A 20,163-nucleotide genomic window follows, 5' to 3' on the forward strand; every position below is an offset into this window, starting at 1 on the left:
AGGCTCAAAATGCCAAAAATTGTGTTTTCCCTCTTATGTGGATTATAGTAAAAACAAATGCACTAATATTATTGGACATGGGTCATACACTAAGGGGAGAATGAATATAGGAGGAATAAAGAAAGGGAAGGAAACCTAAAACTTGAAAGTTCTTGATGTGCCTGCTGTAGAGGAGCGAATTTAGTTAGTAACAATAAACTGACAGAGGCCACTATGGGAAGGTGATCAGGAAGTAGCGAAGAGGTCTGGTAGAGATAAACCAATTCAGGCTGTAACACACATGTGCATGGAAGCAATGCTAAGAATCTCTCTGTATACCCACCTTTATCTGAAGCTAGCAAAAATGCTATGTCTTTCTTATTATCTCTTATGTTTTCTCTTCAACAAAATTGGAGAAGAGGGCAGAACAGGTTCTGCTTGCAAGCAAGGGGGTGAAGGGGGACAGATGGCCCAAACAATGTATACGCATATGGGTAAATGTATAAACAATTAAAATAAAATAAAATAAATAATAATATCTTCTTTGATGGGTCATTTACCTTTTATTTCCAGCTTCTTACAAAGGCAATAATTGGCAAGGTATTTCATTTGTCATTAAGAACCAGAGCATTTTCTAATTATATCCAATGAATGTAGAAAAAATGAAGACAATACAGAAGGCAGTATATTGGCTACTAAAATTCTGGTTGCAGATTTACGTTTGATTGTGCTTCTATTCTTCTTCAGTTTAATTTTCTAATACTAAATTTCTGCCTTACTAAAATTTTTCAAATACATCTAGGACAAAATATCAAATGAATGTGAGTAAGTCAAAACAAGTTTAATGTTCTAATGTGTGAGAAAAAGCAACTAGCTTTAATATGGTCCTGTGTGCCAAATATTTATTTGAAAGTAGAAAACAACATTTTAGTTAATTACTGATACCAAAGCAGTAAGAGAAAAGAGTTTAGATCAAACACCTTATTGTCTTTGCTGTTAATAAGGGGAGCCAATGGTATACTGAGTTGAACATTTGTTGAATTATCCACAAAATTTCCATGAGAAATGACAAAAAAGGTCACATCAAGAGTTCATAAATATTATAACTTTCCTCCTGGTGAGTAGTATATAAAATCTATTTTAAAGCAATGCTTTGTATATTCTAAATAAGATATTCTTTTTTAGAAGTGCCTAAAAAACTTTTTAAAATAAGGCACCAAAGAAAAATCTCAATTTCTAAACAGAGAAATCAAGGTTATTTTTGAAGACTACAATGCATAATACAGCTAAAAACAAACATATAAAAATAACAATTAAAACAGAACCTCTTAGAAATTTTAACAATGTATATTTCTAAATAAACCATAGATCAAAGCATTCAAAAGACAACAGAAACAATGAGATCACTGTATTATCAAAACTTAAAGAATACATGCAAGACAAGTCAGGAGTATTCTGATGAGGTCACATGTTCCCATTACTAAATTAGAAACCTTGAAATTAAATAAACAGGATGAGATTAGTATTTTCTTTAGTTCAGTAAACCAAAATCTCTAATTTCACTCATATAAAAATTGAAATAGTTAACACCATTTTTATTGTAGATCTTCCAAGTATGGTGTGTATTTTATATTGATAACATCTCAAATTGGTCTGGTCCCATTTCAGGGACTCCACACTCACCTGAATATCCATTGTAATGAACGACACTGCTTGCACCTTTCCACTGTCTGGCACATCTGCTTGAGCAAGTGTTCTGAACTCTCCATATTTTATATCTCATAAATTAGACCAAGATGTACCATTGGCAGAATTTCTCATTACCAAACATTAGACTGATACGAACACTCCATCTGGTACTCAATAAACAGCAAAGAAATGTTTGACATGGAGAATCACATTTAGTTTGCCCTGACCATATTCTCTTGCACAATACACAACAAAATCAGAATGGCTGAGACAAATGAACAAGTAATAGGCCTTTCCATCAACCTCTCAGAAGTAAAGAACACACACACTCACACACATGCACACATACACCTGGAAGGTAAGAGTAACAGTGACTACTGTTTCCCATCACACAATCAAAATTTGATTTAAGAGCTCTGGAGGCTTCAGAAGCTCCTTTGGCAACAGATTTTAATTAAACAAGAGAAATACTGTAGTAGCTGTGATTAAGCAAAACTTAAAACTGGTAAATGTATTGAGATTTTTAAAAAGCAAAATAAAACAAACAGCATCTAATAACTAAAGGCAAGCCTATTACTAGAAAAAACAAGAGCATTCTTATTTAACATAACTTATTTAATGATCTGAATAACATTAGGATTTGAACTCAGAACCTCATGCTTCCTAGGCAGGTGTTCCACCACTTGAGCTATGCCTCCAGCTCCATTTACAAATCTTGGGAGTGTAAAAATGAATTTACAGAGTGTAACATCTGGAAGAATGCAAGCATCAAGAATAAAAAGACCAGTTTTTTACCATTTTAAACTGTGCAGCAAAATGGCACTTTAATAATACTGGTATTACCCAAATTAATTTATACTGTTTTGTGATTTTAGTATAAAAATCCCCCAACTTCCAATCAAGTGTTCATTATTTTTGCAATCACTAGTATAAATAAGAATTCTGTATCATTCAAAACATTTATTCATCTGTCAGTATTTTAACAAATGAATCTCATTTAAAATGCACTATAGACTGCTACTTTTTCTCTTCTTCTTAGGTGAGTATTCCAGAACTGGGGTCAGTTCAGCCTCTTCACTATATTTTCTTTTCTTTTTTTTTTTTTTACGGTCACTTTGATAACCACTAGAGTCACTGCCTTGGAAAACGGGGTCCTGCTCTTCCTGGTGCTTTTTCTTCTTCTTCTTCTTCTTTGGCTCTTCCTCCCAGAGACTTGTCACATTATCACTAATCTGTAGGACCGCCTCTTCCTTTGGAGCGGCATCAGCAAAATCTGCTACTTCTGTGGCACCACCATCCACTTCATATGCTTCCACATCTTTCTTCTTTTTCTTTGAAATTTTTCCAACAGCTTTCTCTGTGCTGATTTCTGCTACTTCTTCAGAAACCTTACAGCACTTGGATTGTAAACTGTAAATTAACAGTTAAAAACAATTAACAGTGATAGGCAAAAAATAAAAAAACAAAATAAGATAATAAAATCATGTCAATATGTTAATATGCTAAGATTTACTACATGATTGTAGGTAGAATATATGGCAGAAATTTCAAATATTCTATCTGCTTATCCCTCAGCCCACCGAAATGTGTAGGGGCTATTTGATGTTAAAGGCAATGTAATTTAATATTAAATGTTAAATTCTTTGTCTCCAAAGAATCTGACTTCTCTAGAAGTCAAAACACAGTTTCTAAATTTTGGTTTGATTCAGAAAACTTTGGCCATCGACCATTAAACCCAGCATTATTACCAGAGACATCTGATCTTAAAAAAAATAAAAAATCTGGTATATAGCAAAGCAATGGAGTTTTTTGACAGACTAACCTAGTAATATTTAGTTTTCCTCGAATGCAGAATACTCCAGCAGCATCTGAGTCTAAACGAAATACTTCAAATTCTAGTTCATCACCCACATTTATGTCCAGGTTTTGCCACTGCTCAGCTGACATCTGCTCAGGTATAGGGATGGAGGCATTAAAACACCTGTGTACTAAACAGCCAATATGGCTAGACGACACTTTATTGACTGTACCCTGTAAAGAAGAAAGAACACAACATCAAGAAGAGATCCAAAGAGTTAAAACATCAAGAAGAGATCCAAAGAGTTAAAAGATGAATCAAACTTAATAAGCTTCAAACTGATCTTCAAAAGAGAAAACATTAAATTAATTGTATAATTTAATACAGAAAAAGTTAGCCGCAATTACAACTTACCAAGTCATACCAAAGCGTAACTATAGGGCACTAGAGGTTTTAGAAAGCTCAAACTGTATTAAATAATTGCATGTCAACTGTTTAACTGGATAAGCAATAACTAATCAACTAGGCCAGCCCTTCCTCAAACAGAAAACATTAGCTCCCACTGCAGGATTCCCACACTGAAACCAAGCAGAAATTCTTTGTGATATGACCTATAAATGAAAAGGACCTCAAGGCAGGAGGCATATGCTTTTTGTAACTGGAATACACATTACATATCTATAAGCAGACTGAATTTCAAAACTTAAAAATGCATTCTTTAATGATTCAATTTAACTATTAGAAGATAGTTTACCCTTTATATGTAAATCTTGAGCTTGGCTTCTTGGTTAAATCAGAAAACTATTAAAACTAACTTTCCATAAAACTCAGAATTATAAATAATGTTGACATTCACAATATTATTTAATATTAGCAACCCTTTTACACATGTGACAGAATAAAACCTCCTTATCTGTCAGTCTGGTGTCCCCACTGCTAGTTTCTATATGGTCTAGATAAACTATGGTACATTCATAGAATGGAATATTATTTGGCAATACAAGGAAATGAGCTAATAAATCAAAATGAAGAAGTCAATTTTTAATGGATATATCCTTCATGATTCCAACTAGTTGACATTCTGGAAAAGGCAAAGTAATGAAGACAGTGAAAAGATCAGTAGTTGCCAGAGATAAGTGGGAGGGTAAAGGGAATAACATGTGGGGCATAGCGAATTTCTAGGGCAGTGAAACTATTCTGTATTATACTGGAGATGCCATTCTATAGTTGCAAAAACCTAGGAAACATACACAATAAAGACTGTACTCTACTATAAATTATGGTCTTTAATGTGGAGCAGAGCAGGATGGCAGCTGAGAAGAGCCTCTGATAATTTCTCCCTAAGGCATACCAAGTGGAACAGCTATTCACACAGCAGACTACAAGAACAAGAGCTAAGGTAATCAAGTGTGAGATCATCCTGCCTTGCCTACTCTTAGTATAACAAAATGAAGATGTATTGAAGATGGTAAGAAATAGAAAGATGCTGGAGTTACCCTTTCCCCAACTCCAAGCAGCCCAGCAAAGAGAAAGGTGTCTCTCCCTTCGAAAAGGAGAAACAGTTAAGAATTAAGTCCAGGCTTCAGACTTGTCAGGCCTGCCACAGTGAAGCCCAACACTGGGCAAACCCCCAAAACCCCTACTGCCAGGTGAACTACCCTGGGCAAAGAGACTTATTTCTCCTTCAACCTCAAGTGGCAGAGCAGAAAGCAGGACTGCACTCACTGAGGAGCAAGGCCAGAAAACAATGAGGAGCTCAGTACTGGCCCTGCCACAGTGAAACCAAGCTCTCGGTAGAAACTGAACACCCCATACACAGTCCAGAGTTCACAAAGCCTGTAGACCAAACATGACACTGGTGGAACACACTCAAGTTTTGGCTGCCTGGATTCTAGGCTCAGAGTGGGCCTAGGGAACATCTGCTTCCCCCTGAGACTATGCAGGTATTTATGCTATGAGACTCAGGTGTGACTCAGTTTTGTACCAGTGCCTCTGCCACCCATTGCTAACCTAGGGCAGCAGTTATTGCTAGGCCAGTGTTCACAGACAAAGCTCTCAAACTGACTCCTTTTCCAGGTAGATATATGCCCCAGTGGGCCTGCATCACCACTGGCTGCTGCATGGGCCACAGTACACTGAGGCTATGCAACTCCTTGTGGTTGTAAGACTCAAGCATGACCCAGCTTAGCAGTGGTCCAAGTGGCCAAGGGTCTGCCTTGACCAACACTACCCCAATCTCAGGCAGCACAGTATGGTATAGCATAGTGTAGTACATGACTCCATTTGCTAAGGATAAGAGAAGATAATAAAGACAAAACTTGGCCCTGGAATTTGGCATTGGTCTGATGAAACTTAACACTAGGCACATCCTAATGGGCAGATCCTACCAACCCCATCCCCAGGACTCCCTGTGGACAGAGCCTCTAAATAGCTCCAGAGACAGGGGATGACATGCAACCTCAGTCTAACTGACTTATATTACAGTTAGCTGGTTACAAAGATCTTGTGTCACACTTCAGCAATAGGTAGCCCAAAAAAGTGCAGTCTTTGGTCCTAATTGGTCTTGGTGGGATATGGGCTCAGAGTGCTACATAACTTGGCAGCTTTGGTGGCTTCAAAGTATGACACAGGACCCCGGGGCTGGTCCACCCGTAGTGAAACTTCCCAGAGCTAGGCAGAATCCTGCAGTGTCTGACTATAGGCCTGTTACTGTTGATGAGGCATCAGGGTCTACCCTGACTTCAGGGATAGGCTGGCAGTGGAGACAGACTATTTTTTCTAGGTATTCTCGTTTCCTTCTGAGCAATATACCAACAAAGTACTTGAGACAAACCTAGACTTGAACTGCCCCTTTGTACTGAAACTGACAGCACACCAACAGCAGACTCTTGGCAAATCTGAACCTGGCTGTTGTTTAGTGCTAAAGCAGTAGAGGTGACCACAGGCTCACTGTTTATAATTCTGGAAAGCAACCTGTTTATAATTCTGGAAAGATAGGCACAAACAAAGCTAGATTAGGAGAATGGAACAAACACCTGATCCTTCAATGCCCAGATGATGGCACATAACAACAAGCATCAAGAGCTTTCAGCTAGTACTCAAAACACAATGCCAGAAACTGACAAGGCAGTAATCAGTATAAGGGAATGCATAGAGAATTTAAAACAGCTGTTTAAAGAAAACTCAATAAGCTTGAAGAAAACACAGAGAAAAGTTTCAATACTCAAAGAGAAACTTAACAAAGAGATGGAAGCAATTAAAAAACAAACGAAAATTCTTGAGCTGAAAAATACATGCGGCAAAATTAAAAACATGCTAGAAAGCATCAACAGAATAGATCAAACAGAAGAAAGAATTACTAAGTTGGAAGGCAGGCTATTTAAACTACAACTGGAGGAGAAAAATGAATGAAGAAAGCTTACATAAACTTTGGGACATAAAAGAATATATATCCACGTTCTTGGGTTACAAGGACTTGAGAATGCCAATGCGGGGGGAAGCTCATTCAAAAAAAAAAAAATACTAACAGAAAACTTTACAAATCTAGAAAAAGGTACAAATATTTAGGTCCAAAAAAGTCAAAGGTCTCCAGTCAAATTTAACTAAACCAAGTCTACCTCCAAATCATCTTATAATCAAGCTGTCATAGGTAAAAGATAAAGCAAAGATTCTCAAGGCTACAACAGAAGAGAAACAACAGAGAGGGGTATGCCAATTTGTCATCTTAGCAGAAACTTTCTGAGCCAGGAGAAAGTAGCATGAGATTTTCCTAGCACTAAAGGGAAAAAAACCCATCAACCAAGAATACCGCACCCAACGAAGATATGCTTTAGAAATGAAGGAGGGATAAAGATTTATCTAACCAAAAGCAGAGAGACTATATCTCCACCAGACTTGGTCTAAAAGAAAGGCTAAAGAGAATTCTTCATATGAAAGATTCATTAATGAACAACAAGAAAACAGGAATATACAACACTTACTGGTAAAAGTAATTATATGAACAAATTCACAATGCTCTGATACCTTAAGTGTGGTAACAATTCCTATCTTTAATATAAAGACTAAAAAACTGAAAAATAATAACTGCATCAATATGTGAATGACTATATTAATAAGTTAAGTGATAGGCAATGTAGAAAGATGTAAAATAAAATGGGATATCAAAAATTCAAAATGTGGGGATTAATGGAATGCAATTGGAAAGTTCTCTGATATTTTGTTTTGTTTGTTTTTGTTCTCCTTTCAGTCATGTTAAGTTATTATCATTCAAAATAGCTTATTAAGGGGCACAGGAAAGCAAAAAAAAGAAAGAAAGAAACAAACAAACCACAAAATAACTTATTTTTTTGGTGGTAGTGCCAAAAAAAAGTCTATAATAGACAAAACAATCATAAGCAAGGAATCAAAACACACTACTAGAATAGATCACTTAATCACCAAGGAAGACATAAGAGAAGGAGAATGAAACTACAATAAAAGTAGATAACAAGTTACATTATATATGGCCATTACGCTATAGTAAGAACTTGCTTACCTACCTACCTTGTATAAATGGATTGAATTCTCCAACTAAAAGACAGTGACTATAAATGAATAAAACAAAACAAAAAACAAGACCCAGGCTTAGCGATGTAGCTAAATGGTAGAGCACTTGATTAGCATGTGCAAGGCCCTCAATTCAATTCCCAGTACTACATGGAGACAACAAAATGAAACAAAACCACAAAAAAAAAAAAAAAAAAAAACCACAAGACCCAACCATGTGTTACTTACAAGATACTTCACCTCTAAGAACTCATATACAGTAAAAGTGAAGGGATGGCATAAAATATTCCATTCAAATGGAAGCCCGAAGGAAGCAGAAATCCAATAACATTGGATTTCAAAAAACAAAACCAAAAATCTTTGAATCAGAAGCAGTAAACAGAGACAAAGAAGGTCATTATATAATGACAAAGAGGTAAAGTCAACAAAAGGTAGTAACAAATTTAAATATACATGCATGCACCCAATATCAGAGTACCCAAATACATAAAGCAAGTATACATAAATGGAAATAGACTCAGCTCAGTAACAGCTGGGAACTTTAACACCCCACTTGCAACAATGAGCAGATCATCTAAGACAGAAAATCAACAAGGAAACAGTAAAACTGACATCAAAAGAACATTACAGCCAATCACTGCCAAATACATATATTTCTGAGTAGCCCATGGAATATCTGAGGATGAATCAAATGACTCAGTGAATTAAAAACACTGACATCATATCAAGCATGTTTTCTGACCACAATGCAATAAAATAGTAACAATGAAAATCAATAACAATGAAAAACAAATTAATAATAATGAAAAACTTTGGAAACTACACAAAAATAGAAATTAAAAAGCTTACTTTTGAACAACCAATGGATTGAGGGAAAAAAAATCAACAAAAACATTAAAAAAAATCTTAAAACAAATGAAAACAGAGACACACTATATCAACCCATATGTATTAGGAAGGAAGTTTACAGTAATCAACGCTCACATCAAAAAGGTTTAGAAATATCTCGGATAAACAACCTATCACTATATTTCAAGGAACTACAAAAATGAGGACAAACTAAACCCACACTTAGAAGAAAAGAAATAATATCAGAGCAGAAATAAATGACATGGAGACTAAGAACACAATATAAAAAATCAATGACAAAGAGCTGGTTCTTTTTTTCTCCCCCTAAAGAGCTGGTTCTTCAGAAAGATAAATCAATTAAAAAAAAATCCTTAGCTAGAGAAAGAAGAGAGAAAATTCAAATAAGATCAGAGAAGAAAAGGGAAACTATAATTCATCTCACAGAAACACAAAAGATCATTAGAAATTACTACAAACAACCATATGCCAACAAATTTGATAATCTAGAAGAAATGGACAAATTCCTAGACACATATACCATCCCATGACTGAATCAGGAAGAAAACCAGATCAGACCAATCACAAGTAACAAGATTAACTCAGTAATAAATAGCCTCCCATCAAAGAAAAGCCCAATTTGGCCTTACTACTGAATCCTACCATTTACAAAACAACTAATACAATCCCCTTTAAGGTGTCCCAAAAAAGTAAGAGAAAGGAATTCTTCCAACAAATTCTATAAAGTCAGCATTACCCTGATACCAAAACCGAATGAGGATACAAAAGAAAGCGAAAACTGTAGGCCAATATCCTTCATGAACATAAATGCAAAAATGCCCAACAAAATATTAGCAAACTGAATCCAACAGCATACCACAAAAATTATTTACAGTGACCAATGCAAGAATAGTTTAATACATACAAATCAATAAACATGATACACCTTATTAACAGAAAGACAAAAACCATATGCACACTCGATGAAGAAAGACGTGATAAAATTTAACATCCCATCATGATAAAAATGCTGAATCAATTAGGCATACAAGAGAATGTGCCTTCACATAATATAGGCCACTTACAATAAGCCAACACCTAACATTACATTGAAAGGGAAAACGATGAAGATCTGCAACAGGATAAGGATGCACTTTTACCACTTTAATTCAATATAGTGCTGGAAGAAGTAGGCAAGAAAAAGAAATAAAGGCCATCCAAACTGGAAAGAAGTCACTGTTTGCAGATGGCATGATCTTATATATAGAAATCCAAAACACTATACCAAAAACCCACTAGAATAGTTGCAGAGTACAAAATCAGTAGCATTAGCATATGCCAACAGTGAATTGCCTGAAACAGAAATCAAGAAAGCAATCTCATGTCTAATAGCTACCAAAAAAATACACATATAGGAATAAATTTAACCAAGAGATGAAAGACCTACAGCGAAAATTATAAAAAAACTGATGAAAAAAACAGAAGAGGGCACTAAAAGTTGGAAAGACATCCTGTGTTCATTGATCATAAGGATCAGTATTATTTAAATGTCCCTACTATCCAAAGAGATGGACAGAGTCAATGCAACTCTTATCAAAGTATCAATGGCATTCTTCATAGAACTAGAAAAAACAATTCTAAAATATATGAAGAACCAAAAGTCTCCAAATAGCCAAAGCCATATTGAACAAAAAGAACAAAGTAGGTTGCATTATGCAACATGACTTTAAAACATAAAAAAAAGCTGTAGAAATCAAACACCATATATAAAAACAAATTCATAGAGCAGTGAAACAGAATACAGAGTTTAGAAGTAAATCCATGATGAAGATTCTAAGAACACACACAGGAGAAAAGACAATATTTTCAGTAAATGGGAAACCTGGTTATCAACATGCAGAAGAATGAAGCCAGACCCCTATTCTTTCACCAGTTACAAAGATGAACTCAAAATGTATTAAAGACTTAAATGTAAGACCTGAAAATATAAAGTGACTGGAAGAAAACAGGGCCTACTTCAGGATATGGGAAGGGCAAGGATATTTTAGACAAGACCATAAATGCACAAGAAGTCAAAGCAAAAACAGACATATGGGATTACATAATATTAAACTTTTACAGATCAAAGGAAACACTCAACAATGTGCAGAGATGATTTACAGAATGGGAGAAAATATTTGCAATGTGTATAGCTCTCCCTAGAGAGTCTCAGCAAACTCTATCAGTGTATGGATACTGGCGATTCTGAAACTGGAAAGTTTCACCACACTCAAAGGCTTGCAGTATACTAAAGTCACCTGAAATCTGCACAGTAGTCTGGCTTTGGAAAAGGAATTCACATCACCTTCCAGCAAAACCCAAGCAGTCAACTTGAGACTGAGAGCTACAGAAGTCAGAAATCCCCACACATTCCCATCTGTGGGACCCTACAGATATTCTGGCTCAGGAGGTCACTGCCTCATAAGCCAAACTTGGTTCAGTAGAGTTACTGACACCAAACAGCTGAGTGTGCTGCACTGCAAGATACCACCCTCAGAAAACGGTGGTGGAGGGGTGGCGGGGGAGGCGTCAGGGAGCCTGCCCTGTGAAACCAGGCATGTGAGCAGTTACATGTGGATTTGTGCTGGTACCAGGCCTGAAGTCAGCCACCCATGTGGCTCCCGCTACTCCTCTCTCTAGGGTTTCTCTGGAGCGCCTATTACTAACAAGATGGGAAAAGATCTTTGGTTCCACTGTTCCCTTGGCCCACAGGGGCATGCTGGGATGATCTTGAGCAATGTTATAGCTCCAGCAGTTAACCCATCTGACTCCAAGTTGCACTGCCCAGTTGCCACTAAGTAGGAAAAGAACTCTGTGCTAGGGTAGTCCTTAGCAATGTCAGGGCTCTGGCTGTGGCTCATACCCAGGTAGCACAGAGAAACCTTTCTGTTAATGGCCTCATTCCACCTTCTTTCTCTCCTATGGGCACTACAGCTGAGAGGAATTTTGTCCCTGACCCATTCCTGCTGGATCTCTAGTGGGCAGTACACATAGCTGTGCTGAGTGGAAACCCTGTCCCCATGCATGCATGGCTAGGAGAGGTCTTGAGGTCCCCTGCCTAGGCAGAACACTCACAGTAGCACCAGAGAACGTCACAACTCTTGTTGTCACCATACCTATGTGGGTTTCTACCACAAGTCACCTTGCACCTTATTTGATCACACACTGCTAACAGGACTGAGTGTGCACACCACTAAAGGGCTGCTGTAATTCCTGCTCTCACCTCTCCCAGTAAAGCACCTAGGCCCATACCACTGTTTTGTCATAAGATAGGCGCTTCAGGCCCCTCAACTCTACTGGAGCACACTATGCCAGAGACTCCTAAAAGTAAATCAGTATCAACAGTGCCTAAGAAAACCCCCAACCATTGCCTGACAGAGGCCACAACTCCATTGTAGGAGTAGCCAAACAGAGTCCACTAAATACAAGTGCCATCTACATCACACCTATCTAAAGTGCTGGTGTCCTCATCTTGAGAGACCTGCAGAATAAAGTGGGTTTCATCAACCCTTACAAGTATGTACTGTGCCTAACTCATTAATTATAGCCAAAGAAGCTATAGGAAGATCAATATAGTGCAGAGCTGGAAATAAAGTTAACACTAACAAACTGATATCCCCAAACTATCTTCAGGAGAAAGCTGCATATTTATTACTAAGGAGGCTATCTGATAAAAGTGGTAGAGCTATCCCATTCAACACATGTACAAATCTCAATAGGGGAACATAATAAAGGAAAACAAAATAATGATCATTAACTATAAGAGATTCCAAAAGTATCAAAACGGATAAACTGCCTGATAAGGAATTCAAAAGAATGATTTAAAAAAAAAAAAGCCTCAATGAAACCCAAGAGAATGTAGCAGACAATCACTTAACTGAAATTAGGGAGACAAGGAGGATATAAATGTGAAATATATCAAAAGGATATTTTGAAAATACAAATCTTGGAAATGAAAAGCTCAATAAGTCCAATTCAGATGAAAGCTTCGATACCAGACTAGATCAAGTATCCAAAGAATATTGGAATTTAAAGACAGGTCTTTTGAAATATCACATTCAGCATAAAAATAAAACATAGATTTACACCCAGATAGACAGATAGATAGACAGACAGACAGACAGAATGAAGGGAGCATTTAGGATTTTTTGAACACTATCAAACAATCTAATATCTGTATCACTGGCATACCCAAAAGGAAAAGAAGTTAGTTAAGGGCACAGAACACCTGTAGCAGGGAATTTCAGTGCTCTACTGTCATCAACGAATAGATCATCTAAATCAAAGAATCAACAAAGAATAAGAGTTACACTACACTATAGTCCAAATGGACTTAAAAGACATTTATGGGACATTCCATCCATCAACTAGAGAATACACATTCTTTTCATTAGTGAACAGAACTTTCTCTAGAAAAGTTCATGTATTAGGCCGTAAGTCACATCTTAACAAATTCAAATGAATTGAAATCATCTCCTATATTTTTTCTGATCTCAATGGAATGAAACTAGAATCAATGAGAAACTTTAGAAATTATATAAATACAAGGAGACAGTATTTTCAGTGAATAATGGGTCATTGACAAAATCAGAGGGAAATTTAAAAATTCCTTGAAACTAAAGAAAATGGAAACACAAAATATCAAAACCTGTGGGATACAGAAAACGTAGTACTAAGAGGGAAGTATGTAACAATGAGTGCCCACATCAAAAATATAGAAAGATTTCAAATAAACAACCTAACGATGTTTGTAATCTCAAGGTCTAAGAAGAGAAAAAAATAAACCTGAAATTAGAAGCAAATAATAAAGCTAGAGCAAAAATAAGTAAAATAAAATGTAAAAGAACAATACAAAAAACTAATGGAGAAAGAATTGGCTCCTTGAAAAGATAAAAATGACAAAACCTTAGCTACACTTAGAGGGAATGAGAGACTGGGGTGGGTGGGGAGAGAAGGGGGAGGGAAGGAGAAAGGGAGAGAGAAAGAGAGACAGAGAGAACATCCAAATAAATTCTAAAGATCACTAGATATTATTTTGGAAAACCTAATACCTACAAATTGGAACATCTAGAAGAAATACACAAATTTCTGGACACATATGACCTACAAAAATTGAACCAAGAGGACATAAAAAATGTGAATACACTAGTAACAGGTACTGAAATTGGATCAGTAATAAAATGTCTCCAACAGAAAAGCCCAGGACTGAATGGCTTCACTGTTAAATTTTACCAAACTTTTAAAGAAGAGCTAATACCAATGCTTCTCAAACTATTCAAAAGAATTGAAAGGAAGGGCACCCTTCCAAAATCATTCTATGATGCCAACATTACCTCGTTACCAAAACTTGACAAGGAAACAACGAAAAGAACTACAGACCAATTGCCCTGATAAAAACAGAAAAAAAATTCTTAATAAAATAATTGAAAACTGAATTTAAGTTTATCAAAACGATCACACACATGATCAAGCTGGTTTTATTACAAGGATTAAGACTGGTAATGACATATGCAAATCAAAAAATGTAATGCATCACAGAAATAAAAGGATAAAAATCATATGGACATTTCAATAATGCAAAAAAAGTATTTGGTGGGCTAGTGGGGTGGCTCAAGTAGGAGCATCTGCCTAGCAAGCATGAGGCCCTGAATTCAAATCCCAGCACTACAAAAAATAAACTAATTAAGAAAAAGTATTTGGTAAAACTCAACATTTTCTCCATAAATGCACTGAACTAACTACAAATAGATGGGTCCCATCTTAGCCTAGTAACAACTATAAATGACAAACCCACAGTCAACATCATATTGGATGTAGAAAAATGGAAAACATTTCCTCAAAGATTAGGAACAAGACAGGAGTGTCTTATACAATATAGTACTAAATTTCAGTCAGAGCAACTAAACTTCAGAAGAAATAAAGGGCATACAAATAGGAAAGAAGGGAAGTCAAATTATCATGGTATGTAGATAATATGACTCAATATATAGAAAACGTGTATCAGTAGCTCTTCTATACATGAAAAATGAATTTGCTGAGGAGTCATGAAATCCTATTCACAATAACCACACAAAAAATAAAATACCTAGGAATAAAAAAGTTAAGGAAATGAAAGTCCTGTACAATAAAAACAAAAAAGCACTAACAAAAGAAACTTAAGACAGGAAAAAATGAAGACATCCCATGTCCACAGACCAGAAGAATTAATATTGCTAAAATGGCCATACAACACAAAACAATCTATAGGTTCAATGCAATACCTATCAAAATACCAATGACAGTCTTCACAGAACTAGAAAGAACAATCCTAAAATTCATATAGAGCACAAGTGGGAGAAAGGAGGATGGATATAGTCAATACACACTGTATGCATGTACAGAAATCACAGTGAATCTCATTAATATGTACAATTAAAATATGTTAAAAAAAATACAATAAGCCAGGTGCAGTGGTTCACACCTGGAATCCGAGCTACAACAGGTAGAGATTGGAAAGATTATGGTTTGAAGCCAGCCTTCCTGACCAATAAAAGCTGGGCATGTTGGCAAATGCCTGTCATCCCAGCTACACAGGAAGCATAAACAGAGGACTGCAGTACTGACGCATTTACACATACACACAATACCCTATGTGAAAGATAACTAAAGTAAAAAGGGCTGGGGGTGTGGTTCAAGTGGTAGAGCTCCGACCTACTAAGCACAAAGTCCTGAATTCAAACCCCAGTATTACCAAAAAATTAAAAACAAGGCCAGGCCAATGGCTCACCCCTACAATCCTAGTTACTTGGGAGGCTGAGACTGGGAGGATGGCAGTTTGAGGCCAGTCAGGGCAAACAGTTTGTAAGACTCATAACTCTAAAACATAACCATTCCATACATGCATACAATGTATTTATAGCTATTTATAAATTATCTTCTTTATTTACCCATAATATTTGATTACCAAGGAATATGTAGTCTTAAAATTTTCCAAATACATAATTATGTAAAGAAAGCTAAGAAAAGTGATATACATACCATAAGTTTTTGCCCTGGTTCAGGGCAGAAAATAACAAAATCTGCTTCAATGTTAAGATGAATGTGTCCTTGATCATCATAAATATCTCCCAGTTCACCCACAACTTTGATGTTGTCATATGCAATTGGGACACCTAAAAGGCTGTTTAAAAAAAAAATCTTTCATTGTCTTGTAAATAATAATACTGATTAGATATTGTAAGAGTCCAAAAAGTGTATCACCCATGGCGAAAACAGAACAGCATATACCAAGTCTTATGAACTAGGATAAGTAACTCCAGAAGTTTCAATTCACAAAAAGGTTCTATTGCGTTGGCTATGTTAAATGATTATTCAAGATATTGTCTCAGAAACCAAATGTCCAATTATGCACCAGCAACAAACTGGCTCTTCCTCCTTATGTGTTACCTATTTGAATCACAGTCATGCTAGAAGGAAAAATAATGGGTGTTGGCAAGGAAATGTCAATCTCTGTATGACATATGTAATTCTGACATTATCCACCATTACTGAATTCTGCATTGATAGCATGTGGACAGTGAATGTGTTGTAGCAAGGGAAACACTAGGGTTAAAGCTGAAGCCCCTGGATATTAAAAAATCAATACAGAGAATATAGAAAAAGCCTGAACAGCAACTGTTGCTACTAAATGGAAATGTTAAGAAATACAACTATATCATTTGAGAACTCACTTTAGTCTACAAGTTTCAGTATCAGAATTAGCAAGCATTATTTCAAAATGTCAACTATTAACTAAAAAAGAAAAGGACCTCATAGCTTTACCATCATACTCATCATACTACTTGCTGGGGAAAACTTCCCTGCCTCCCAAGGAAAAGGTAAAATCACCCTCAACTGCATGTAAAAATTTATCACTGCTCTTAATCTAATTTTATTGAATCTGTATATATGTTTTGATTCCATGCACAATTCTAAGGCCACCGACAGAAAATATTTTTGTGTTGTACTCCATTAAATTTCTAGCATGATTCACAGAGTAAGAGGAGGAAATTTATCCCTAATACATTTTATTTTAGTAAAATAGCCAAAACCACAGGGAAGGAACTGAAATAATTACCACATGACAAAAATTGTAAACTAGGAAAGTACTCTTTTTGAGGTCTTTCTGTATGTGGTTTTCCTAAGCAGGAATCATCACTAAGACAACCCTAGAGACACTGAAAGTATAAAGGAGAGGAGAGATTAAAAAGTAACTGCCAAAACTGACCAAAAAACCCATTAAGACCTTGTTTACTGTAACCAAAGTCTTCTTTCTATTATTGGAGAGTGATTCTCAAGTGAAGAAAGCATTGCTGGATCCTTAAGAGGCACTTGGGAATTTGTAGCACTACTCATGTTTGTCACAAATAATGTCAAAGCAGGGAAGAAAGAAATTCACAAAAGTTATCCTTCTGAATAAGGGGACAAACCTGTTTATAAATAGCTGGACACAGAATCTAACTTTTTAAAAAATAAACATATCAACATAGTCATCCCCAAAATGTTCAATGTTTTGTCCTCATTAGAGCATTCCTAATCTCACCGGATAAACAGGCTGTTGTAGATCTCACAAGTGAGAAGGAAGAGAGGTGTCCAAATCTTTCAGAGTACAGCCTGCTCTATACAGCCACTGTCTAATTCTGCTACAGAAATGATCATTTGATCAGTCTGAATATGGCCCCTCCTAGACAACTGTGAGTGACTAGCTCCCAGCCTGTCAAGTGAGGAAATAACTGGTTATAGAGAGTAGTAACATAGCTGCCCATATTTCCATATTTTATGGCCACCTTGTATATGCTTAAGTCTCAAATCTATCCTCTAATAATTATTAGTAGACAATTATAACAATTTATTAATTATACCTTTGTCTCATCTTATTTAAAATATCATATAGTTCTAAACCATTCCTTAAACTGCAAACCTGGCTTTGTCCAAGGGATTAGATATGTACTGCTGTTCTCAAGAGTGTGCCATGTCTCAGAATTGTAGGATAAGAGGGTGATGCACTAACTGTGCCTAACAAAGAAAAGAAACTATTAAAGGTAGAAAGAGCGGAACATAAGGGCCATCCTTAGTCATTTCCTACCCAACTCTGACACTCTGCTTTCCAATCCAACGGTACTCAATGCCTTACCCCTGACATAAACCTTACTCCAGTCTATAGTACTTACAGGTCTCTAAAAAGCGGACTAGTTCACATCTACTGCCCATTTGTTTATGCCACTCTCTTTGCCTTTAATGCTGCTATCTTCAAGTACCCTCCTATCCAGCTCTTTTCAAAGGTTACAAGCTCCACTTCACCACCCTTTCTCTTACTGTGAAATTTTAACACCTCACTGGGTTTATTTGGCTTACAATTATATCTCCACTAAAGCTTAAAGCTCCTTGAAACGAGCATCTTTATGTATTTATAGCCCAAGTCCCTAGTATATAATACAGACATAAAAGTCCGTGTTGGTACTTACAGGAAGCATATTCTAGACAACATGCTTGATTTTTTCCAACACTAAGGATTGAACCCAGAGCTCCAGGCGTGCTACGCAAATGCTCTACCACTGAGCCTAGCTCCCATCAGGACCCTGATTGTTGGTAAGGGATGTCCGAGATTTTTGAGGAAGTAAGGGGTCACAGCTTGGGACAATTTGCCCTACGAAATTCACACAGGAAATTCTTACAATTTCTGAAGCTCATGAAATTACTGGATCCTTGGGGAATCCTTTCACCTCTTTTAGAACTCCTCTTTTGCATCAAAGTATTTTAGAGCTATTAAGACACATCTCTTCCCTTTCTAATTCTGAGTTTTCAGTTACTTTTGAGCATTTTAATTTAAATACACCAGGTTTTTAATCTTCCCCAAACAACAGGCTTACCAGTAACACTGAATAAATTTTCTGTTCCTAAAAACAAAACATAGCAAATGGTATTTCCCTCATGCCCGATAAGATCCAAAAGAGAAGCCGGGAAATTACCAGGGCCAAAACAAGTAACAAAAGAGACCCATGTTTTACAACGAAACGGTTTACAAATGTTTACGTGCAATCGCCTATGGAAGGAGAGGATGTACTTGAGTAGTGAATGCCAAATTTTCATTGTCAAATGAGAAAACATCCAAAAGGAGCTAAATGAAAGGCTTACTGCCCAAGCAAAACCCCGCTTACTGGGTGGGTCTCGGAACCAGGTCTGCACACCTGGAGCAATCTTGGGCGATCTCGACCCGGGCAGTACTGGCCTTGCTGCGCCGGATGACTAGAACACCGGGGGGCTGAGCTCCCGGTGATCAGCACGACTTCTTCCCATGCTCCCCTTTCCTGCTACGCTTTTAGGATGTACATCCGCTGCCCCCTCCCGTGCCCAAAAGAAGGAGTACGGGCTTCGTTCTGGCGTTGCCCACTCGGATAGAGAAAGGCACAGAGGCTGGTACCTCTCGGAATAGCGCAGGAGCTCGGCATCTAGCTGCTCTCGAATACCCGTGCGTTTCCGGTTAAGGTAGCGGGGCGATAGGGCAATGTGCCTTCGGTGCGGCCCAGCCACAAGGCAGGAGTAGCGGCTATTCACCAGCGCACAAGCAGCAGCATAAGTCGGAAGCTCCAGGCAAGGCAGGACACCGGCAGGTCCTACCACCGGCCCCTCAGAGGCAGCCTTTGGCTGCGGCGACTCCGACCAACCAGCAGCCATGCGGCTTGTTAGATTTTCCTTGGCGCACACCACTGACGCAAGCATAAGTGCCTGGCATCTGACGCCGAATTTCTACGTCATCCACTGGCTGCCCCGCCCCTAGGAATTTTAACTCCATTCTTTGCATTTTGCAGATCTGACCAGTAGGGGGCAACTGCTTTTTAGCTCTCGGAGGACCAAGTGCAGAGCTAGTGGTGCCTACTAAGCATGCGCCAAATCCGATCAGCTGCTTTTACTTTCTTTTCGCGCTGGTAAAACGTGTATCTTCACATACGTCCTCCTTGGATTTAGTAAGCGGATTAATGCGGGTGCCCACTTTGATCATTTCCAGTAGCAACATGGTCTGGTAGCATTTGGACTGTACAATAATGAAACAAATATTTATGGAGTATGTTTTATGCAGTGAACCCAATCCTGTGTGGCAGCCCACATGCCTCAAATGCAACATCTGAACACCTGTCCACCATTTCTCCCCACTCTGGCTTTTTTTCTCATTTAGAAAAGCTAAATTAGGGAGACGTACCACTGCTTTCCAAATGGCTCAGCCCAGCTGTCATCCTTAGGGCTTTTTCTTA

At 37.3% G+C, this 20,163-nt stretch overlaps 1 protein-coding gene across 1 annotated transcript; it reads right to left on the reverse strand.

Annotated features, from left to right (window-relative positions):
* Positions 1–519: 519 nt before the first annotated feature.
* On the reverse strand, positions 520–19,617 carry Polr1f (RNA polymerase I subunit F). The gene is made up of 4 exons (XM_020158877.2): positions 19,335–19,617; positions 15,914–16,055; positions 3,491–3,699; positions 520–3,078 (listed from the first exon to the last, which is right to left on the reverse strand). Exons 1-4 carry the CDS (start codon positions 19,586–19,588, stop codon positions 2,676–2,678), a joined length of 1,008 nt encoding a protein of 335 aa, XP_020014466.1. The 5' UTR covers positions 19,589–19,617; the 3' UTR covers positions 520–2,675.
* Positions 19,618–20,163: the final 546 nt, after the last annotated feature.

The sequence above is a fragment of the Castor canadensis genome, chromosome 2 (assembly GCF_047511655.1).
Source record: "Castor canadensis chromosome 2, mCasCan1.hap1v2, whole genome shotgun sequence".
Taxonomy (NCBI): domain Eukaryota; kingdom Metazoa; phylum Chordata; class Mammalia; order Rodentia; family Castoridae; genus Castor; species Castor canadensis.